The sequence below is a fragment of the Cajanus cajan genome, chromosome 9, assembly GCF_000230855.2.
Source record: "Cajanus cajan strain Asha chromosome 9, NIPB_CcT2T_4, whole genome shotgun sequence".
Taxonomy (NCBI): Eukaryota; Viridiplantae; Streptophyta; class Magnoliopsida; order Fabales; family Fabaceae; genus Cajanus; species Cajanus cajan.
This window is the reverse complement of record NC_138525.1, coordinates 30,302,126-30,327,357: the sequence shown is the minus strand read 5'-3', so window position 1 is coordinate 30,327,357 and position 25,232 is coordinate 30,302,126. Positions and strand designations below refer to the sequence as shown.

Sequence of the window (25,232 nt, the reverse complement as noted above, 5' to 3'; positions counted from 1 at the left end):
CCAGAAACTATACTTAAGTTTTGTGTAATGGTTAAACAAATGTTTTATTTTGTTTTATTTAGAGTTCGTTTAGATATAATGGTTAAACAAACATCTTATTTTATTTTATTTAGAGTTTAGATACAATGGTTAAATAAACATCTTATTTTATTTTATTTAGAGTCGGTTTAGATACAAGTTAGAAGTGCTTTTAAGAACTTCTTTATTAAAAAAATAAGTCTTCTCCCAAAAGCGTTTTTAAATTTGTATCCAAAGAAATTCTAAATAGAAAGAAAAAAATAAATAGACATAAAAAAAATAAAAAAAAGAGGTAAATATTAATATAATAATTAAGAGGAAAGAATTTAATATATTAATTTAAATATAAAATAAAATAAATATAATAGAAGTTATACGGGTGGTTTTAAATTTAAAGGTGATTGGTCTCGGATAGTAATGGTGCGGTAAAATTATCTTCAAAAACCTGTAAAAACAATATTGATATAATGAATCATGTGATTAGAAATTATATTTTGTAGTCATGCCACATGTTTAATAAGAATTATATTTTGTCTTTTAAAAAAACTATGATGAGAAATTAAGAAAGATAAGGAAAAAAAATGAAATATATAATACGCTATAAACATAAATTATAGCGGAAAAAGATTAACAAACATAAGAAATTTGTCCACATGATATCCATCTAAAGAATACGAATAATTATGTTTATAAATATTGTTAATTTTGTTTTACAAATGGTTTTTCTTTACGCCATTGTTTTATAAATAGTTAAAAATAAATAAACTTAGTTATCTACAATTATAGATATGTCAATATATAGTATATATAATGTTGATTTATTTTATTTTACAAGTGGTTAACAATGACATGATATTATTATAAAACTAAATGTTTGTTTAGGTAAGTTTTTTCAAAAGCATTTTTAAAAGGTAAAAATAAGAAAAAAAATTAATTAAGTTTTGCTATAAGTTAAATGTAGTTTATTCACATTTAAATAAAAGTGTCATATAATAATGACACACACTCTGTAATGACACAATGTTTATTATTAAAAATTACTTTTACTTATATTATAAATATAATATATGTTAGTATGTTGTTAAAAGTGTAATTATAGATTATATATAGTGACACATAATATATATTGTTGAGTGTAACTATATGTCAAATAAATAAATAAATAAATATATATATATATTATATATCTATAATAACACTTTTTATATATCACTGTATATAACATTTATTATAGTTGCATGAGTTAAAAGATAAGATTTTGGAGAAGATAATAAGAAAAACTTCTACAAATTAATTTATGCATAAACTAATTTCAGCTTAGGAAAAACTTAATTTATTTTTTTCTTTTCATTTATCTCTCATAATTTTTGCATAAGTTTACCCAAATAAATCCTAAATAAATAAATATGGATAGCTTTATTGACATGCAGATAATAATAAATGAACATAAGTTATTAAAATGATTCATAATAGTTAATTTATCTTGTAAGTAATTAATAGTGTTATAAAATATTTTATAATATTTAATTAAATAATATCGATAATTATATTATTATAATTATTTACTGTTATTAGAGCTATCAATATGGGCTACTCGGCCCGGCCCGGCCCAGCCCACCACGGGTTGGCCATTTGGTGGGTTAACCCAACCTGACTCATTTATCAGTGAGTTCAAAAAAATCGAGCCTGGCCCGGTTCACCACGGGTTGGTGGGTTAAACGGGTTGACTCACCTTTAAAAAAAAATTATTTATTTTTCTTAATATACAACTAAAGCCTAAAAATTTAAACTTATTTTAAAAATCTGAGATTCTTAATTAAGACATCCATAAAATGAATCATTCATCCCAAACATTAAATGATAATTTTAAATACAATCAAATCAAATCTAAATAATCTCAAATAGATAAATATAATCCAAAATCATCTTAAACTTCAAATATAATCCAAAATCATCTTAAACTTCAAATAAAATCCAAAATCATAAAAATTACAAATCACAATCCAACATTAAATTATTATTGTCTCATGTTAGACTGCACCATGACCCAGTAATTATTATATTTTTTCAACAAAAAAAAAAATAATCACGAGTTGGTGGGCCAGCCCGGCTTACCACGAGTTCAACCCGGGTGAGCCGGGTTGTTAGTGAGCCGGGTTCAAATTATAGACAGCTCTAATTGTTATGACGATCTATAATCATTATGTTTTTATTTTTTAATATAATATTAATTATTACTAATATTCATTGATTTGGCGGGTGTTCTGGTTGACTTTTAAATCTTAAGATTTGAGTTTGAATCTTGGATTTAATTAAAAAAAATAACATAGAAAGGACAATCTTAATGCAATCAAGGTCTTGAAAGAGACTAAATTTTTAATACCATGATATCTGAAAAAATATTAATTAATTTTTTCCTAATTTATGAGGGAATAAATTATTCAACCATCATAATTTAAAATAATCTATTTATTGATATGTAAGAATATTTTAATAAAATTATATTAAAAATAATATAATTATACATTATTATTTTTAATCTGTGTGTGGAAACTTGAAATTGTACTAAATCATGGACTGGATAAGTTTTTGCAAAAACACTTTTAGAAGAGAAAAATAAAATAAAAAAAAAATAAAAAAACTTCTTCATATATAAATTAAAACTAATTTATACAAAAATTAAAAATATGATTTTGTAAAAGCTTCTACAAAACTTATCTTCTCTTTCTATTCTCTTCTTCTAAAATATTTATAGAAAAATTTATTCAAACATCATTTAAAATTCAAAAGTCACAAAAGTTGCATCCAAGAAGATCCATATTTGTTTCTACACGTATGACTGCTACACCTCACTATTAAATTTAATATTTTCTTCAAGGTTCGTGTTTCACGTTCAGAGTTCACCATCAAACTAAAATTGAAAATTGAAAATGAGGATATTAAATCTAATTAGATTTTGTTTAAAAATTGTTCCAGAATTTAAATAATAATTTTATATGATAAGTTTATAAACAAGTAGTGGTTGAGTATACGGTTCATTTCGTGTAAGGATTCAAGTTCAAGAATTTTATATGAAAACCATTTCTATTAAGAGAGTTAGTCCACTTACTTCACATGTTCCTTCCTCAAGTAGAAAAGATAACCTCACCAATCACCATATTGGGAATTTTCTCTTTTTGTATCCTTGAAAAGAATACTTCAAGTCTTGACATAAAAAATACTATGACAAGCTTATAGAATTACAAAAATAAGTATTATAAATCATTTTCATTTTTTTTCTTACATACTATAAGAATTATCAATTTTCATTTAAAAAATTAAAAATATGTTCAGCTTAAAATAACATTTGTCATTCATAATTTTTTTAGGCTTAAATATGTTTTTAATCTCTCAAATTTAAGGTAAATCTATTTTTGGTCCTTCAAATTTAAAATTATTATTTTTAGTCCCTGTAATTTCAAAAGATCTTATTTTAGTTCTTATATTTAAATTTTGTTAATAAATTTATCAAACATTATTACATAAAATCTACCTATTGGTGTCTTTATTAGTGAAAATATCACATTTAATCTGGTTGATATTGCATAACTGTCTTAATTAGTCACTTTCAAATATGTTATTGGTGACCTAAGGAACTAAAGATTTTTGAAAATTACAGGGACTAAAAATAATAGTTTTAAATTTGAGGGATCAAAAACAAATTTGTCTTAAATTTGAGGGACTAAAAACATATTTAAGCCTTCTTTTTATTTGAATAAATTATACTACTTACCTTCCGCAGAAAAAATGCAAATTACATTGTTATTTTATTTTTAAAAATTAGACTCTTATTTTTATTTTTATTTTTTGAAAAATAAGAAGCATTAGTTTAATCTATTTTAATGTAAACACTTTTATTGGAGAGTTATTATCATAAAATATTTTAATTTAAATTATTATATATTATAAGAAATTTAAAAACAAAGAAAAAGATTCTTAAAAATTTTAATTGTTATTTAATAATGACAAATATATTTTTAATAATCAAAATGTTTAATTATGATATACTAACAAAATTTTAATATGAGATCATAAATAATGGTATTTATAAATTCTAGATTTTAAATTAAAATAACAGAAATAGAATTATATTATAATTATATTTTTATACCCAATTTTTTTATAGTAGACTTAACGATTTTAAATATGACCAATTTTTATTATTATTACAATTTGATGCGCTTGAGGAGGACTATTGAATCTGATGGAATTTAATGTAAATTTTCCTACTAATTTTTTTTTAAAAATTTTATCTCTAGATAATACCTTTGTAAGTAATATATTTTTGCAAATTTTAAAATTCATAAATAATTTTTCTCCGGAATTTCTTGCAGAAAAAATTTACAGAAAAGTTTTCTACGGTGTTTTTCACAAGAAATTCTGTAAGAAAATTTCTTATGAAAAGGATCAAAGAAATTACTGTAGAAAGTTTATTGCATATTTAAAATTCGGAGGTAATTTTTATGCAAATTCTATTAATAATTTTTTAACTTTCAAATATTCATAATGAATTCATCCAAAACTTTAAGAAATTTGTTTTCACACCTCCGACATGTGATAAACCTTTTAAACTCTTAGATTGTAGATTATAGGTATAACACTCAACGACACAAAATTAAATTGTAAAGTAAGTGTTGTCCTAACTTATATACTCTTTAATTATTTTATTTTTAATCAATGTGAGACCTGTGATTTTCTTCAAATATTAATTAGATCATGTCTTTAGAAAGAGAATTCATTCATTATATTGAACTACAAAATTATATTATTATAAATTATTTTAACTCTTAAAATATTTAATATTCTAAACAACTTAGTTTTATATTAAATAATTTTATTTTAAAAACTATCATTAAATTAAAACTCATCATCATTAATTTATACATTTAAATAAAATAAATATTTAATTTATTAATATTTGAAATTAAAATTAATTTTTATGAAATATTTATAAATAATTTAGTAAAATAATATTTTATTAAGTAAATACTTTTACTTTTAAAGTTTTATAAATTATCATTAAATTAAAACTCATTATCATTAATTTATCTTATTTATAAAATTATATATTTAATTTAATTAAAATAAAAATAAAAAATTAATTATATATTAATAATAATTTAGTAAAATAATATTTTTTAATTAAAAATATTTTAATTATTAAACTTATGAATTTAAACATTTTTTAATTTTTCTTGTGGATTGAAATTGGCAGGAAAATCTATAGAAAAAGATACTGTGAATTTTTTCTATCATTTAGTAAACATCACTTATGAATTTATTTTTATTAGAAAATCTACAAGAAAAAAAATAAAATTTTTATAATATTTTCTGTAAATTTTTATCACGGAACAAAATTTTTATGATCATTAAAATTGTAGCAAAATTTACAAAAATTTCTTGTAGATTATTTTTCATAAAAAAGTTGTAAGAAATTTCTGTAAATTATTATTCACAAATAAATTAGTAAATTTTTTTTATAAGATTATTATTAATTTTTTTAAAAAAATTATATAAATATTTTTATAAAAAAAATCATAAAAAAATGACACTTTTCTATACGAGAAGTAAATATGTCTAATAATATATAATCTAACACTTATATTAGTAAAGATTGTACTAGACAAACATAAATATTTATCTGTTAATTATACAACTATGTTAACTATTTTATAAGTATTTGAGTCGGATTGAATTGTGCTGAGGGGCCAAATGCCTCTCTCAATAATATTTCTTCGTTGTAACAACATGGTAATTTTAATACAAGTTATATAATTAATTGTCTATGATCTTTGTTAAAAGTGTGTTTGAACACACATCTAATACGTGATCCTACCATGAATTCAAGTCTGTAATACAAAAATTATAACTGATAAATTCAGTATTGACGTGGAAAATCATGTGCACAACGTAGAGAAAAAACAATGAAAGTCTTGTTCTTCAGCATCTCTTTAGGTGATACTATATATGGGTGAAAGCGAGTCGAATTTATAATTCATCTTGAGTGAAATTTCTGCATTATTTTTAAATGTAATTCAATTCAATTTGATCACGGATTGGATTTATAGATTAAGTCAATTAATTCAATAAAATTGAATTTATTTATTTATAATAAAAAAATAAATATTACATAATAGATATAAATGATTTGATATTTTATTAAAAATATAATGTTATTAACTTAAAAAAAATAATGATACAAATTAAATTTTAAATTAAATTTATTGATTAGTTACATTATTATCAATTCAAACAACTAATATTAGAATTAAAAGAAGAGAATAAGAAATAATTAATTGTAGCCAATCAAGTAAAGAATGAATGACCTAAGAAGAGACTATAAGTGTGTGAAGTCAAGTGTATGATAATAATGATGATAAATAATATGATGTATAATGAATTAATGATGATAATGTTATGATAATAACGTTATAGTGAGGATGTTTCATGATGATGTGATGAAAGATGTAAGTTTAAATTGTGATTTGACAATGATAAAATATAGAGCTGTCAAAATGGGCTCAGCCTAGTGAGCCAACTCAACCCACCACAGGTTCGAGCCGGGTTAGGCTGAAAAAATTAAGGCAGATGATAAACACACCTCCACTCTCATATAAACACACCCTCTTTCTAAAAAAAAATATATAAAATATCTAAATTACCCTTAAAAAAAATAAAAATTCCTAAATTTACATACCTTCCGCACCTCCTTCCCGCACCCCACACCCCCCGTTCTCCCGCACCCCAGGCCACCGTAGAGAAACTGGAGCATGAGGAGGAAGACCTCGGAGCCGACGGAGTTGACGGGTATGACTCCGGAGCGCGAGTTGATCCTTGGGCTGGTGGGGTCCAGGCCAGAGGGTGGGTCCGACCCACAGAAGAATTTCCTGAAGAAGAGGCTCCGCGCGGCCAGTATGCAGCGGTGCGCGTGAACCAGACGTCCCTCCACGCTGAAAGTGACGTCGCTGAAGGCCTGGCCGTTGATGAGGAGGTTCAGGTAATCCAGCGGCAGAGATCTTAGCGACTCTTCAAGGGACATGGTGATGCTACTGCTACTGCTATGCTTCTACTGTTACTGTTTCTTACCTGTTCCTGATAAATTTACTGTGCTGTCGTCTCAACGCTCTAGGGTTCTATCTTTTAACTTATTGCTTGGGGGTGTTTAAGGGAAAAGTGAGAGAGATGGAATAGTGAGAAGAACAAGAACAAGAACACTAAGGAAGAGGTTGGTTCATGTTCATCCCTTTATTGATGATGATGCTACTGTGCTTGTTTTTATGGGATTCGCTCGCTCGCTCGATGCTCTATGGTTTGGGATTGCAAATGTATTTTTCATAGATATTTTTGGTGTGAGAGATAGAGAGAGAGAGGCCTGGGAAGAGAGAGAAACAAAGATTGCAATTTGGGTGGCTATTCTGGGCGGCTCGGGCTGTGGGGGTGCGGGGAAGGGGGTGTGGGGTGTGGGGTGCGGGAATGGAGCGCAGGGAAGGGAGGTGTAAATTTAGGAATTTTATTTTTTTTAAGGGTAATTTAGACATTTTATATATATTTTTTTAAAAAGAGGGTGTGTTTATACGAGGGTGAAGGTGTGTTTATCATCTGCCAAAAATTAAAAATTTCAATACGGACCAATTTTGAACCCGACTCACTAACAACCCGGCTTACCCAGATTGAACTTGTGGTAAGTCGGGCTGACCCACCAACCCGTAAAAAAAACATTTACTCTTATTGGGCCAAATTAAGGTTGCTGCTATTTTGAAATCTAATTACCCATATGTCTAGTCATACAGAGATTGACACCTTCGCATGTTATGCTCAACATTATAATACCGTTCTATCACTAGCTTTCTATCTTTTGGATTCAACATAATTTTCTCTTTTTAGAAAGCAGGCATAATTAAATTAAACGATCACTTTTAAATATGTATTGAATGTGTATATGAATACATTCTTAAAAAGTTTCTAAAAGATTTTTTACTAAAAATATTGAATATTTTTCAGTAAATAAAAACTTTGAAATCCTTATAAACTTGTATACATAAACAAATATTATTTAATTTCACATTATTCAGTGATATCATTTTCATTTGATTGAAGTTTTATTTATATTAAAAAAAATTTACATTTTTTTTTAAATTAGGTGAGCCAACTCATTTAATCCACCAACTCGTGGTGGGCCGGGTCGGTTTCAATTTTTTTGAGCTCATCAATAAATGAGCCGGGTTGGGTTGGCCCACCAAATGCTCAACCCGTGGTAGAACGGGTCGGGTCGGGCCAGGTTACCCGTTTTGATAGCTCTAATAAAACCGAAGCAGGGCTTGGAATCTTTTGGAGAAGTCTAGGCTAAGGTTTGACAAAGTTATTGAGGTGACCATTGTGTTTTTTGTAGTGTGGTATTGTTGTTTATAGAGTCCATTCATTATATTATTTCTTTGGTGAGGTGGTGTGAATCTATGCAACGAGGTCTCTATGGTCATCTAGCTAGACCTTAGATGTGTTATTGTATGAAGCCTCTAACAAGAACAAGAAGCAACCACAATTGACTATAACGCTTCGACTAGACTACACCATTTTTGGATTTAGGCCACGATAAAAAAAGTGTGGCTAGATGTGTAAAAACTGTGGGCTAAAGTTTAAGCCACAAAATCTCCACGATTTTTCAAGCGCGCTTTAAGTGGCTATGATATTTGCTAATAGGCAACGGGTTTTTGCTTTCAACCACAGAAACAAAATACTCGTGAGCTTAAATATTGAGATAGACCACATTTTTTTTACATGGCTATATTTTTAGGACCACGAATATTTGAATGTGGCCAAATATAATAAGCAACAACCACAATATTTTATAGTACACCTCTTTAAGTGTTGTCTAATCGTTTAGGCTATGATTTTCTAAATGTTGTCATACATGTTATATGCTTAGACCACATTTATAAAAATGTGGACCTATGCAATTTTTCCAATAAAAATTTATTATGCTCTAAATGTTTAGGCCATGATTTTTTAAATATTTAGATAGTGAGTTTTTAGTAGTTATATATTGTCACATTTAATTATTTCAAAAATAGTATATATAGTAAATTTTTGTTTGAGCCATAATTATATAATTATTTATCATTTATTAGTGGCAACACTTAATCATTTAAGTTTATAATAAAATAAAACAATATAGAAAAAATATTTAACTAATAAAATATTTAAATTAATAATAATATATACATGAACTAGAACATAAACCATATATATGCATAGAAATTTGGAGGGCATCTCCAAGGTAAGGCCCTAGAAATTTTGATCTCTTCAATTAAGCCAAGGTTCTGTTAATAACATTAAAAATATACACATCACAAGCCAGAATATCACATGCAATAGGAGACAACCATTAGTATTGCTAATGCTGATTTTTCCATATTTAGGGTATATAGATGCACAGTCTTAATTCCATGAGCTAAAATTTTTCTCCATAGTTCCCAGGTGAAGTCCATATGAGTTGACAGCTTCTTCGTTGTCCTTGATCGGCTCTAAAGCAGCCATAATCTCAACTGGTATGTGGATTATGTCATTGAAAAAATGGAAATAAAACATTTTATTAGAGCCCACTTGACTAGTATATTGTGTGAAAACTTTCATTATGAACTTATATCTAATTTCAAGCACTGACTGGAAGGGGTCTTCACTTCAAATTTGAATATTGTTAGCATGTACAAGATGTAATATTTTCAAATGTAGCAGTTATGTTATTTCTCCATTGTCATTATCCAAGTATCTAGTCCACCCAAGTTGCACATTATTCTATCAATTGAAAACAAACATAAGAAACCTCTTTGAAATATGACATAACGAGATCACAGAATGGCTATATTAATTTTACAATTGATAACCTTCACGGCTTCACCATTATAAATAGAAGAGCATCTAACCATATATATACGGAAATTTATATCAAATCAGTGAACTGCCTTACAAAATGGAAATCAATTACATCATGATAGTAGGCAATGATCTAAGCTTAGTCTTTCTAATATTGAGAAAGGTGAAAGGGGCAAAATAGGTGATAAAATGATTGGATAGAAAAGAATCAGAAGCTTTGTTTTAAAGAGAGTTTACAAAAAGAAGAGAAAATGTATAGAATCAAAGACGTACAAGAAAAAAAAGATGAGAATAAACATGAAATGCATAGTCAACATAATTCAAAACTCATTTTGAGATTTTACATAACTCATAAGTTAACTTATGTGATGCCAATATAAGAGGGGAAAATAAAAATATAAAAAAAACTAATTAAATCAGTTTCTATACTCCAAAATTTGTGCTCAAATTTTTTTTCGATTTATAAGGAACAAGCATGTTGACTCCTTCTAAACATATGCCAAATCCAAAAGTGAATATGAGTCATTATTTTTTATTATTTATTTATCTTTTTGTACTTATTTTAATTGTTGATTTGGGTTTAATTGTGAAGTATTTTGGGGCTTGAATATTTCGGACTTCAAGAGACAAAGTGTCATGTCAGCAGCACTTCACACATGCATCTTATTTTCATTTTATTTATCCTATTTTTGTAATTTTGGGACATACACATGGACAAGGGGGCCCATTTACGTTTTTTAGGTCTTAGGTAGGTCGGACTAGTGGGGGACAACACACAGCCACCTCTCTTGATTTGGCTACTGGACAAGTTGAGGGAGACCACCATTTTTGTATTGCACACTCGTTTTTGTTGTAACTTGTTCTTCTTCTTCTTCTGTTGTCTTCCTCCATGGAAGGCTAATCTGTAGCACTCTTTAACTTAGTTTAATGTAATCATTGAGGTTTATTCATTCAAGGTGTTCTTACGTTCTAATCCTTACAAATCTGTTGGTGTTGGTTTTGTTTCCATGTTTAATGGTTTCGCTCTCAACTTAACTGGTTTGCCTTCTTTACTCATGGTTTGCTTAATCTCGTGAATAGAGATGCATGCTAATGCTTCATTCGTATGTATGTGTTCAATAATGGTAATGACGCTTAGTGGTTACTGGGATTTGAATATAGGTTTAGATAAGATAATATTTTGAACCAATGATATGGTGCTACAACTGAGTTGGAGAGTCGCTGTTCACGTGTTAAATTACTGTTTCATTGCTTACTGTTCCGTTTTATTTGAATCTGAAAACCCCCCATTTTGTGTGTGTTGTTTGCATCGTGAGAACCTCTGATTGACTTGTTACTCCTTGAGAGAGACGATCTAGGATTCACTTCTTAGTACTATAAAATCAACATTTTATTTGATCGAGTACGACACCGATCAAAATATCTTGCTTTTATGTCAAAGAAATTTACACATAGATGAGCCGTTTCCATAATTTGTCAGGGTTGAATTTGAGTCAGCTAATTTGAAATTTTTAATTTGATCTACACATATGCACGTGCCCAGACATATATGGGATAACTTGTAACTTGCTGTTGAAATTATGAGGTTTTAAGTATAAAAGGAGAAAATTGAATAAACAGATATTTCAAATAATATTCTCTCGGGTAATAAATGCGATGATAAAACATATCGCACTATCCCTTAGTAATACTAATACTAAGGAGATCAATCATGAAATACTAAAGTACTGAACCCGTGCTACACAGAGTGTAGCAAACCAATTCAACTTTGGCTGTGAAAAAAGAAAAAGTTGAGAAGGGCAGGAAAAAATTCCATGACATTGACATCTGTGCAATATTAGTGGACAGATTTATTATAATATGATCAGTACAAATATTAAAACCCAAGAAATAGAGAAAATAATCCTAAGAAATAACCACTTAGAGTTAGAAACTTTAAATTATTGTAAGAAATAAGCTGTATATATACTATTGAATATTTTCAATATATTATTCTAGCATTTTCTATCAAGGAGAAATACCCAACAAATGTTTCAAAGATGGCAATGACTAGTGAGATTAGCAACAGAAATAATATGACAGGCGGCTGAGCTTCTGATGCAGTTAACACAAGAATTTCCAAGAATGGAGGCTTTACATCAATGCATGTTGGCTTAATATTTTAGTAGTTAATTATTAATTTTGCATATATCTATCCAATTGCAAGTAATGTTTTGCCCACCAATGTAATTTCTATGCACGTCTTGAATTTTAACTTTTATTAATATTCTCAAGTTCCAATGGGCACAACTGATGTTTTCTTCCGGTATAATACATGTATAAAGAGATATATTAATGTTTAACAAGTGACTTTTTATGCTTCCTTTGAGAATCCCTCTCCCCCAAGGTCCTTGAGATTATTAAACATTTTAGTGTGTTCGAATTTCCGTTAGGAGTCTTCAAAACTGACATTCACACTTCAAGGATGCAAATGAAGAAGCAAGTATATTGTAAACTTTGAGTTGAATGGCAGTTATGTTGAAATTTTTTTTTATCCAGACACACTATTAGAATATTTAATACTGGGACTAGACACAGTTTTTTTTCTTACCTTCGTTTTACAAAACCCAATCATGCGGAGAAAATCCTTGTAATTATTAATGGGTATAATTCCAGGGACAATAGGACAAGTTATTTCAATTTGGCGACAGTCATTCACAAATTTGAGGAATATATCTGTATCAGTTACAATCAGACCTGCTCCAGCATCAACCTATAAATAGAAAAGAACATAAACTCAGAAGAAAAAAAAGGCAAAAAATGAACAACAAATTCCTAGCAAAATAATTCTTCTTCACCATCCACCCCTCACTGTTTACTTTTCACTTTATTTTGGAAGAAGATTAGCCATTTTTATCAATAAATGCAACATTTCTCATTAATATTTTCTTTTCCTTCTTGTATAAGCATGCAAGACACGGATCAAAAGATCGAGTTTCCTAAAATTATGTTCTAGAACTAATAAAAGAACTTTTAACACGTAAAATGGGTGGATTCTAAATCAATGACAAGACCTTGCTCTTCAGGTAAGCAAGATCATTCTGATAATCCTCCGGGGAAGCCAACCCATCGCTTTCTATAACATCCAGATGTGCCTCTGAAGAGAAAGACACTACATTAAAAGAGAAAATGATGATGGAAAAAGGAGCAGAAAAGCATTCCACAAAAAGTAATAATTAAGTTGAAAATAATAATGATTACAAAAGCAAGAAACATGGATAAGCAGCGACCGTAATGCCAAAGTAGTCACCATATTTAGCTCTGATATGTTTCACCCACAAAACGATCAGCATCCATAAAATGAGGACTCGAGACCAAACAATTGGCCAAACTAATTCACAGGAGCAACAACTAGTATCAAATTTTATAATTCTAAGCTTAAAGCACTTGTGGAAAATTAAGATACTACGTCACCCATTTTACGTCGGAAATACAAATACCCGATGTAATAAAAACGCGGTGGCATATTTCGTAATTTTTATGAATTTTTTACGTCGGACCTTTAAGGGTCCGACGTAAATTTCAACATCTACGTCGGCTATACATTGTGTCCGACGTAGATGTTAAAATTTACGTCGGACCCAATTAGGACCGACGTAAATAACCCACAGCCTGCTTAAAAGAAGGTGTGCGCGCATGGCTAGATTTCAAAAATTTATTTCCCGTGCGTTGTGCACCTTCTTCTGCACCTCATCCCTCCGAGACCTCCTCAAATAGTGGTTGTCCTCCTCATCTGCAACTTCTTCTGTTTTTCTTCTTCGGAGGGCTGCGTTGGTTTCTTCTTCGTGTGTTGATGGAAATGGCTTAACCATACGTCCATCTGTTTTTTTATGAGGTAACATCTTCTATCAAGTTTGTGTTTTCTGGGATGTTTTTTTCGTAATAATGTTTGTGTTGCATTTCGAGTTTTTGAAGCTGGAGAAAGAAGTGACGAAGTCCGGATTTGGAGAACCTGCTCCTAGGTTTATCAAGCAGAACGAGTCGTTTTGCTTGCACGCGTTTTTCTTTTTTATTTTTTTTAAATTTTTATGACTTTTTTACGTCGGACCTTGGCATGTCCGACGTAAATTTACGTCATTTTTCGCGCCCCGACGTAAATTTACGTCTCCCGCTTCTACATCAGAAGTTTTTCTGATGTAAAAACCCCTAAAATAGCCGACGTAAAATGTGTATTGTGTACTAGTGAAGTTTTATCATCACTAAGAATGCATGGTATAATGTTCCACTACCCACACTTGTATTGGGTGGGACATTAGGGTTTAGGAACAAATAAGACCACTTAATGTAGAACGAATCCAAAGAAAAGACAGAAAATAGGATTTTTAGTGGAAAAGAAAACCATACCTCAATATAATGAATATCAAAGAGCGTGTGTTGCATTTTCCATTTGAGATGATCGAAGTCCTAAGCATGAACTTGTGCGCATGGCTTTGATAAAATGAGAAATGTGCGAATGAGAAGAAGGGATATATTGCACGTGCCTTAGACAATATGAGAAGAAGGGTTTTATTTTTTGAAGGTTTTCTGAATTCGTATTTCCAATTTGCAACTTTTCAATTAATTTTTTCATTCCCCACCCCACATAAATTAATATATATATATATATATATATATATATGAACACTTTGATTAACTTCAAATTATTGTTCAATTTTAACAAAATTTGATATAAACATATAAAGTGATATGGATTTTCAACCTAATGGTTGGATTTACAAAATTCACATTTAATATAAAGTTATTGAGCTGTGTAATACTTAGTAAAAGTTACACCGGTGTTATTATAAACCTCCTCATATATATATATATATATATATATATTGTTCCTACCGTAAGTCTGCTGTCATCATTAGGGTCACCGCATCCGAGGTATTGTCCGCTTTGGCACTCATTGGGCCGTCACGGTTTTGTCCTTGAAAAGGCACCTCGGTGGGTTAAGGAGGAAGAGTGTTTATAAACTACCCTTAGCCTCGACTCCTAAGCGATGTGGGACTTTTAGGCATACCGGAACAAGCCCCTCAGTCGATGCTAAGGGGCAAGAGTGGCCTGGGCCCTCCTTCTAGCGCCAATATTCCTACCGTAAGTCTGCTGTCATCGTTAGGGTCACCGCATCCGAGGTATTGTCCGCTTTGGCGCTCGTTGGGCCGTCACGGTTTTGTCCTTGAAAAAGCGCCTCAGTGGGTTAAGGAGGAAGAGTGTTCCAACTACATTCTCGCACCTTATTTTCCTCATGATCGCCAAAAGCACTTCCTAAATGCACGTCGCTTATTCGGCGTTGGCAAGATAACTAACTTGCTTAAGCCCCTCGATCCCAACGAGCGTGACATCGCCATGAGCACCATCATGTACCAATCCGACATGCGTGCTCGAGACCCTGTTGGTGGCTGCTACAAGCTCATTCAGCACTTGCAGTCTCAGATTGAATACGCCAATGCCGAGCTTCACCTTGTTCTTCAGCATCTCGCTTTCTTTAGGGCACAGGCACATCAAAATAATGACATTTCCAATGTCACTTCTTCTCAGCCTTTCCTTCAACAAATGTCTCAAGAACAACATCAACAATACCAACAACAACAACAACAATTCGAACAACAGCAGCAGCAACAACAATTCAAACAACAACAATATGTTAATTACAATCCTTCCTTACAGAAAGACATAAACTTGTGGGCAGTTCAGAACTCGATATCTCTGTTGCCCTTATCGTTAGAAGATGACATCAACCAAGATCCTGTTGTTGATTATGATTATGATCAAAAGCCTGTTCTTGAATTGATGAATAAAATAGAATCAGATGCAACCGTTCATCCACATCATGGTGATGATGAAGCGGTTCTATTTAAGGTAGACAAAGCAGTGTTGTAAAGAAAGGCTGATTGCATCAAATAAATTCAACCCAGCTCTGAAAGAGATTAAATAATTCATATGCAAAGTGATCGATGGATGGTTTTGCCAATGAGACTTACATGTTCATACATAAGTAAACATGGATAGTGTACTATCCGTACTGCGAAGCCGAACTCCGAGCTTGGCATCACAACGCAGGACGACCTCGGACACGCGCTGTGTGACGTCAGCTCGTCACCCAAATAGGTCATAACTGGTCTCGGGCCCAAAGCCTAGTAAAACCCTAATTCATACTAAGGTACGTGCATTATTTATACGAGACTAATATTCCCACAAACCCTAACTTTAGCATCAAAGTCTCTTTTGCAGCTACCACCCCCATCTTGGAGCAGCAAGCGTACCAGCGAAGGAGGCTCACCGATCTTACCCAACAGATCGTCCCCTACGACCGATCTCCGGTAAGAATATATATATATATATATATATATATATATATATATATATATATATATATATATATATATATGTATGTATGTATGTATTAATCTTTTAAGCCATTGTAACACCCAATTTTTCATAAAATTATATTAATAATATTGTAGTATTTATTTTAATGTTTTAATGTGTTTCTTAGAAGAATTTTTAATATTATTTTAGCTATTTCATATGATCTTGATTTTTTTTTATATAAAACATATATTACTTTTAAAAAAATGATAAGTATATTTTATATTATTTATCTATTTTATGTGAGCTCTATTTTAATATAAAGCATGATTTAATTTTAATTAATATTTGATTATTTGATATGAGATAGGTTTTTATGAAATGTATTTTATTAAAGTTAAGCATATGTTATTTTGTATTAAAAAGAGAGAGTGTATTTTTATTGTTTCTAGTTATTTCATGAGAAGGGAAGGAAGGACGTAATGGTATTTTTTAAATTATTACTATTACTATTATTTATTTTATTTTTTTAAGAGAGAGAAGTTATCAGAAGTTAAAGGAGTTTCTAGGAGTTTTTTATTTCACGTTTCTTACTCATTTCTCATTCCTTCTATGCTCTATGAAAACTCAAGAGAATCAGGAGGGGGATCACCAGGGAATCATATGCGCTTCATCTTTTGCTCATCTAGGTAAGGGGGAGTGAGAAACCTCACTCGGGGGTGTTAAAATAATTGTTGGATAGTCGGATTGGCCCTCAATCCCTTGTTTGATGTATGCGTATAGGACCAGACAATTTATAAAAGTTTTCTATTTTGCTTTCAGATTGTTCTATTGCATTCCTAGTGTGGTTCTAAGTGTGAATATGTGTTCATTTTCAAAGTGCTTTATGGGTTCCTATGGAAAACCCTATAAGAAATAGACAAGTTTTGAATATTTTCTGTTTTGACTTCTGAGTTTTCTGTTGTGTTCTCTGATGATTACTAAGCATGAATGTATGTTTAATTTTGAGTTTGGATATGTTTTGATATGGATTAAAGTACTCTATGGGTTCTTACGGGAAACCCTATGAAAAATAGGCAAATTTCAAATATTTTCTGTTTTGGCTTCTAAGTTTTCTGTTGTATTCCCTGATGATTATTGAACATGAATGCGTGTTTAATTTTAAGATTAGATATGTTTTGATATGGATTAAAGTGCTCTATGGGTTCCTACGATAAATCCTATGAGAAACTGGCAAAATATGAATGTTTTTTTTGTTTTGATGTTTGAGGTTTTTTATTGTGTTCCTTGATGTTTGTTGAGTGTGAATATGTGTTTAATTTCAAAAATAAATAAGTTTTGATTGAATTAGGATGCTCTGTGGGTTTCGATGGGAAACCTAAGAGGAACAGATAATTTCGAAAACAGATAGGTTTTAAGCTATGTTTAAAGGTGTTAATGGTGTGAGAATTGTCTTATTATGGTATTGATACAAGTGGTGTATTTTTATGAGTATATGATGAGAATGAGAATCTCTTATATGTGACCTTGTGACTATGAGTATGATAATGTGATATCAGAATAAGTGACATGATGAGATATGACAAGTGAAATGTTGAGTCTATGAACATGTGAATGTGTGACATGCATCATATGCATCTATGTGACGGGGTACGATATGGGGTACATCGTGTTGGAATGCCCTTCGGATGGAACATCTCGGAGGAGTCCTAGGGGATAGCGCTGTTTGGAAGGCCTAGTTATGTCCATTTGTGTGCATGGGACATATCTTCCGTGGCTTCGCTATCCTGATGAGACCCTAGCAGTACATCTTTCTAATTGAGAGTGCACGATTGAGCCAACATATACTTCTAGACTACTCCAGGTATGTTGCTTCGGCAACATACCACATGACATGTGATGTGATATGTGACTAGCGCCACATGCATGCATTTATGAGTCAAGTTCGTGGTATGATTGCATGATAAGTGATTGTGCATGTATTACTGTTTTATGTATAGCTTGTATGTGTGCCTTGTTTGTGATTTCTTTCTGTGTGTGTTATCTAACAGTTATTTTTGCACCTGAACCCGAGCGAGATGCTTCTCACTCCCTTGTTTGTTTGTGTATGTTTAAAATTGTATTGTAGGTGATCATCGGTAGGGGGATGTTAGTGTATGAAGCTTAGGCTTTTGTATTGAGCGTGCTCTGATTAGGACATGTGACACTAAGGGATAAGGTTTTCTAAAAAGAGAGCCCCCAAGACGGTTAACACATTAATCAACCAACATGACTAATGATGCACATCAATTAACCGGAGCATTTCACTTGTAAAAAGGAGAAAAGGAAAGCCACTTCTTGAAAACCAAAACATGCATTGCATGCATCCAAAAGCATTTCACACACACTTAGGAAATTTTCATTATCCTAGGAGAATTATTCAAAATATGCATCCTGCATAGATGAAACAAGCATTCAGCATTTGTATATGTTAACACAAAAAAGAGGGAAAACAATGAAAAAAATATAAATACAGAAAAAGGCAAAGCTTCCACATTAAAAAAGTTAGAGCTAAAAAATAATAATATATGACTGAGAATCCTCGACATTGGGATCCATCCTCAAACAAGGGGTAGGGAAATCCCCATAGCAACAATCCCTTTAACCCAATCAAGCCAAACATCTTAGTGCGACAAAGATCAAGACCAATAAAAACCTGCAAGACAACCACGACACCTCAAGCCACATCAGCTAATACCACATCACCTGGAGCTTTCTTGCTCCTTAGCAAGCATCTCCCAACAATCTCGATAACTATGATAAGATCCCAAGGCATTTATGTCAACACCCCAGTTCTCAAGATATCGTTTCAATAGACAACACTCTGATGACACATCCACATTGAATCCATTTCAAGTGATCAACAATCATCGACCAAGAAAGCTTTGCAATCAACCATCAATAAACCAAAAGACTCCACGATAGAGGCCTAGAGAGGCATCATAATACTCACCTGGTAGGAGCAACACAAGATTCCCACCAACCAACCAATCAGTAAGAAAATTTCCCAGAAGACGTCTGAAGAGACATCATAATACTCACATGACGGGAAGAACACAAAATTCTCGCCATACATCCCTAAAAAAAGATGCCTGGAAAGGAATCATAATACTCACATGACAGGAACAACACCATAATCCCTGCCAGACATGTTATCCCCCAATGGAGATGCTTAGAAAGGCATCATGATACTCAGGTAACAAGAACAACACCAAAATCTTTGCCACCCATCTCATTCCCTAATGAAGACGTCTAAAAAGGCATCACAATACTCACATGACAGGAACAACACCAGAATCCATGCCACACGTGCTATCCCCCAATCGAGACGCCTAGAAAGGCATCACAATACTCTCACGATAGGAACAACACCAAAATCCCTACCACACATCTCATTCAAACTTTGTAGGCTTGGAGAGGCCACGTAGAAATACTCAACCTTGTAGGCCTGGAGAGGCCATGTAGAAATACTCAACTTTGTAGGCCTGGAGAGGCCGCATAGAAATACTCAACTCTGTAGGCTTGGAGAGGTCGCATAGAAATACTCAACTCTATAAGCCTGGAGAGGCCACGTAGAAATACTTAACTCTGTAGGCCTGGAGAGGCCATGTATAAATACTCAACTTTGTAGGCTTGGAAAGGCCGCGTAGAAGTACTTAACTTTGTAGGCCTGGAGAGGCTGCGTAGAAATACTCAACTTTGTAGGCCTGAAGAGGTCGCGTAGAAGTACTTAACTTTGTAGGCCTGGAAAGGCCACGTAGAAATACTCAACTTTTTAGGCCTAGAGAGGCCGTGTAGAAGTACTCAACTTTGTAAGCCTGGAGAGGTCGCGTAGAAGTACTCAACTTTGTAGGCCTGGAGAGGCTGCGTAGAAATACTCAACATTGTAGGTTTGGAGAGGTTGCGTAGAAATACTCAACTCGGTAGGCATGGAGACGCCGCATAGAAATACTCAACTTTGTAAGCTTGGAGAGACTGCGTAGAAATACTCAACTCTGTAGGCTTGGAGAGGTCGCACAGAAATACTCAAAAGGTCAATTGGAGCCTCAATACCAATCTAGCTTGGAGAGGCTAGATCAAGGAATACTCAACAACGAGATTAGAAAAGGTCAGCTAGAGCCTTAAAACCAGTCCAGCTTGGAGAGGCTGGAACAAACAACACTCACCATAGGCTGGATGAAGCCTTAATATCATTCCAGCCTGGAGAGGCTAAGCTCAGAATACACTCATACCCCAGTGAGAAATAAATAAGAAATAACACCATCAAAAGATAAGTAGAAGAAGCACATAACATCTACACTGAACCGGAAGCCTAGATGGTACAATTTACCATCCTTGTCACCCAAAGGAGCACGCAACTCAACACTTAGGTTACCAAAGGGCAAGGATATAGGTAAACCCATCTACCCGAAGGAAACAACATGAAAACACCTGCATGAAGAGACAAATAAAAGACCCGGATGAAATTCCTATGCTTTTACTTGCCTTTGGAAAAGCAGCACATAGCTATCCAAAGGATGAGAAAATAAGGGCATCTGTAGACACCTAATTTTGTTCAGGACATGTAAACAAGAAAGAGAAGACCCTAAAGGCCCATTTTGATGCAAGAACAGACCAGAGTCGCATTAAGAGTCCCAAAATGCAAAGGGCTAGGATTAAGAGCCCAAAACGGACCGTTTTGAGCTTTGAAAATAGCCTCTAACCCTAGGTCAGAACACCTCATTCTGACTTAGTTTGTTACGTGTAAAATTTAAATCCAGAATGAGTCATTCCACTTTTGGAATGGGTCATTCCAGTTTCAAATTTTGTATGTAACAAAATGGTCTAGAACGACCTATTCTGAATTCAGAACGGCCCATTCTGGTAGATTTTCGTGCTTATAAATAGGAGGCTCTAGTTCAAACGAAAAATGCACTACACTTAAAATCGGGTCAAGTTCTAATTGTTCAAATGGATTCTGTACGAATAAGATTGACTAACCTTTATTTGGCGACTCCAGGAGCAACTGTTCATGGCCATTATGGAGAAATACTTTCTGAAGGAGATATATTAGTTACATTTATATATGAAAAATCTAGATCAAGTGGGATTTGGTATGATACTTATGAGATCGATGAGATTCAAATATTTCTTCTTAAAATGTATTGATTTGACCCCATAAGCGGGACCACCACCCCATAGCATGTTTCCACCAAAAGAAAAACTCTGTATTTCTTATAGAGAATCTCCTAATTGTTCCCGAGCAACTAGAAAGAGATTTTTTAACCAGAAAGAATTGTACGCAGTGCTCAGGGAACTAGAAAATGACGGAATGGACTATCTATTAAAGTCTTTGTAGTTAGAATTCTTCTTTCTATGATTATTCTTGTATTTCTTGAGATTTGTGAGGTATATTGTAGAGGCATCCCAATACTCACCCGGCAGACACAACATAGATTTTCCTTCCAATCATTCACTCATCCATAGTGAGACGCCTAAAGATGCATTACAATACTCACATGGCGGGCAAAACACTAGAATCCCTACCATTCATCCCCAGTAAAGAAGCTTAGAAAGGCATCATAATACTCACACAGTAGGAACAACATAAAGTTCTTGCCAACCTTCAAACTCAATTAGTAAAGACAACCCAAACTAGAGGCACATCAAGCACCTTCTGCCCGTCATCCCTAGGGCATTCTTTATACAATTGAGTAAACTAATGAGGACACCACCATATTCCTCAATTGGAGAAAAGTTAGGATTACAAGATCACGATCCTACAAAAAACTCCTTCGCCCACCAACACAGGGGCATTTCTCAACAAATCATCGACTTAGATCAATCATCAAACATCATGAGTTGGGCCAGTTGGAAGCCCTAATACTAGTCTAGCCTGGAGAGGCTAAGCATAGAAGATATTTAATTCCATCACTAGCCTATAAAGAGGTTATAAGGGAATCACCACGACTTGGGTCAACTAGAAGCCCTAATACCAATCTAGCCTAGAAAGGTTGAGCTCAAAAGATACTCATTTCCTTCACTAGCTTGTAAAGAGGTTTTGAGTCGGCTGGAAGACCTAATACTAGTCCAGCCTAGAGAGGCTAAGTTCAAAAGATACTCATTTCCTTCATTGGCATGCAAAAAGGTTATAAGGGAATCACCACGGCTTGGGCTGACTGGAAGCCCTAATACCAATCTAGCTTGGAGAGGTTGAACTTAGAAGATACTCATTTTTTTCATGGTCTGCAAAGAGGTTATAAGGGAATCATCATGACTTGGGCCGGCTAGAAGCCTTAATACTTGTCTAGCCTAGAGAGGTTAAGCTCATAATATACTCACTCCACAACAGACTTAGAAGAAATCTTCACCTCACCATCACAAAGAAGCAACCAGAAGAAGCAATATGGAAAATTCACACGAAGCCAAGGGTTTAGAAGGTACATTTGCCATCCTCGCCCATCTTTGGAGGAAGCGACCCCAGCATTTCGACATTCTAAGGAGCAAGGATACGGGCAAACCCATCTATCCGAAGGAAACAATGTGGAAGCACCTATATGAAAAGACCAAGAGAAGACCCAGACGAAATGTCTACATCTTTACTTGTCTTTCGAAAAGCAAAACATAGCCATCCAAAGAACAAGTAAAGAAGGGCAGCTGTAGACACCTAATTTAATCCGAGACATTCAAATAAGGCAAATGACTAATAAAAAGAAGACAAGAGGACCTTAAGGGCCCAATGTGACATCAAAACGGACTAGAAAAACATCAGGAAGCCCAGAAGCTTAAAAAGGCTAAATTAGGAGCCAGGAATGGGCCATTCCCAATATAGAACGAGCCGTTCCAAATCACCTAAAAGGCCAAGAAACCTTAGGTCAAAATGGATCGTTTGCAATCCAAAACGGACCATTTTGACCTAGGTTGTTATGACCAAAATAGTAGTTTGGAATGAGCCATTTTGATTTTGAAACGGGTTGTTCCAAATTCAAAATTTTGCCATAACAAACCAATTTGGAATGACCGATTCCATTGATCAAAATGGTCATTCCAGTTGGTTCTGTCACCTATAAATAGGTGCCTCATGCATAGTGCAAAAGGGGACCAGATTTGGACCGGATTTTTATCGAAGATTGGACCAAAAATTAAGAGAAAAGTTGTTATCTTTGACTTGTTTCTAGTAGTTCTAATTCATAAATCTCTTCTCCCTCTATCTTTTGTATTTCTTGAGTATTGTGAGGATATTTGTAGTGTGAAAGGCTGCCAAAAAGCACCTAGATCCCACATTTGAAGAGGAATTTTATAAAGCTCGCTACAGAGGTATTACTATTAACTCTCTCTCTCTCTTTTCATTATTGTTTCATTCAAATACTATTGTCACGAACAATAAATCATCATGTATACATACTATTTTTAAATGTGTGGGGTTTAAAACCATATTTTATAAGTAATTATATTTTAAAATAGCATGTAAATGACCACTAAAAAGAGGAATAACATATTGAAACTATTATTCTTTATTATGTTAATTTCATCATAGGGTACTGATTTAGGACATTGTAGGGTGCCTAATACCTTCTTTATATGTAACCGATACCCGAGCCTAACCTTCGCTATGAAGGCCATTATTATAATTTAAAAAAACTTTTCTTTTTCTAATATTTTGAGTAACATGTTGGTGGCGAATAGGGGTGGGTATACGGATCGGTCCGGCCCGTTTAAGGCCCGCTCTGTAAAACCTACATTTTATACGGGCCGGATAAGTCTGGTCCGTAAAATAAATAGACTTATTTTTTAAGTCCGTATCCGGCCTGCCAAAATCCACAGATAATGGACTGGTCCGCGGGCCTAAATAATAATTCAAAAAAATAAATTTTTAAAAAACAAAAATACATAAAATTAGAAGAAAAAAATATTTTTTTATTTATAAGCTAAATTTTATCATACTAAAATTTATCAATAGTTAAAATGGTTTAAAATACTAAATATTAAAATATTATAATAAAAATAATTACAAATACTTAAATAATAGTACCAAACTTTCAATAATATAAGCATCAAAATGTCATAAAAATAATTCAAATGACAAATACATACTAACTAAATATAATTTTAATGTCATAATAATTTAAAAAATAAAATACACAACTTAATATTAAAATCTCAATCCCTTCAAAAAAATATTAAAATCTTAATATTTAAAAATATTAATTAGTGAAGTCCGCAGACTAGCCCGCGAGCCCACAGATTAAATCCTCCAAGTCCGCGAACTTCACGGGCCGGGCTCAAAAATCAAACATAATTATACGGATTTGAAAAAAATGGGTCTGTTATCTACGAAATCCGCGGGCTTACAGACTGGTTCGCGGACCCGGGTCCATCTACCCACCCCTAGTGGCGAATCCTTCGAAACTTTTCAAAAACCATTGATTATGGATAATTAGTCTGGTTTTTGAGAATTCCCTAGCCGATGAGATTTTCATAATTTTTCGGGTTCCGACAATCACTTCTAGTAGTCCTTTTAATTTTTTAATCTTACAAAAATAATTGTTATATGTACTAGACCAAAAATGTATAATGTTTTTTTGTTTATGATCTTTGAGTTCAAGCATGTTATTAGATCATTAACATGCTTCTTGTAGAGTTAGGTTTCCATATATTTAGTAGTTTTCATTATTTCTTGTTTCCTTGAACTTTTTGCTATTCAAATTAATTTCAAACTATGGTGAATCCTTGAAAAATCTTGAGGTTGTGGTAATGTTATATTGAACTCTCTCTTTGAAGTTCAAAAGTTTGAAATTCAAAGGTCTAATTAAAAAACAAGAGTAATAGGATTATTTTCACCAATTTTTTTAAGTCCTTTTAAATTTTCTCTACTTCTATTTTTTTTGCAATTTAATGTTCTTATTTTTGGAACATTTTGTGACATAGAAACAGTACCTAAAACAAAAATAAAT

General features: G+C 32.4%; 2 protein-coding genes and 1 long non-coding RNA gene across 3 annotated transcripts; 1 reads left to right on the top strand and 2 right to left on the bottom strand.

Moving 5' to 3' along the window:
- Nucleotides 1-409: 409 nt before the first annotated feature.
- LOC109810211 (BTB/POZ domain and ankyrin repeat-containing protein COCH) lies at nt 410-7,096 on the bottom strand. Its single transcript, XM_083064293.1, has 2 exons — nt 6,755-7,096; nt 410-463 (listed from the first exon to the last, which is right to left on the bottom strand). The coding sequence occupies exons 1-2, from the start codon at nt 7,094-7,096 to the stop codon at nt 410-412; spliced, it is 396 nt and encodes a 131-aa protein (XP_082920419.1).
- Nucleotides 7,097-8,900: 1,804 nt separating this feature from the next.
- On the bottom strand, nt 8,901-13,147 carry LOC109810215 (uncharacterized). Its single transcript, XR_014429769.1, has 3 exons — nt 12,981-13,147; nt 12,518-12,679; nt 8,901-9,599 (listed from the first exon to the last, which is right to left on the bottom strand). It is a non-coding gene; the product is annotated as an uncharacterized LOC109810215 (long non-coding RNA).
- A 1,844-nt stretch (nt 13,148-14,991) lies between these two features.
- Nucleotides 14,992-15,831, top strand: LOC145952072 (uncharacterized). Its single transcript, XM_083064292.1, has one exon. The coding sequence runs from the start codon at nt 14,992-14,994 to the stop codon at nt 15,829-15,831; it is 840 nt and encodes a 279-aa protein (XP_082920418.1).
- The last annotated feature ends 9,401 nt before the right edge of the window (nt 15,832-25,232 follow it).

What these genes read in the sequence shown, in the direction of transcription:
- LOC109810211 (XM_083064293.1), bottom strand. Translation starts at nt 7,096, where the DNA reads ATGTCCCTTGAAGAGTCGCTAAGATCTCTGCCGCTGGATTACCTGAAC. An exon ending in GCGGGAAGGAGGTGCGGAAG is followed by an intron (nt 464 to 6,754) that starts GTATGTAAATTT and finishes TTGTTTTTACAG; the next exon opens with GTTTTTGAAGATAATTTTAC.
- LOC145952072 (XM_083064292.1), top strand. Translation starts at nt 14,992, where the DNA reads ATGCTAAGGGGCAAGAGTGGCCTGGGCCCTCCTTCTAGCGCCAATATT.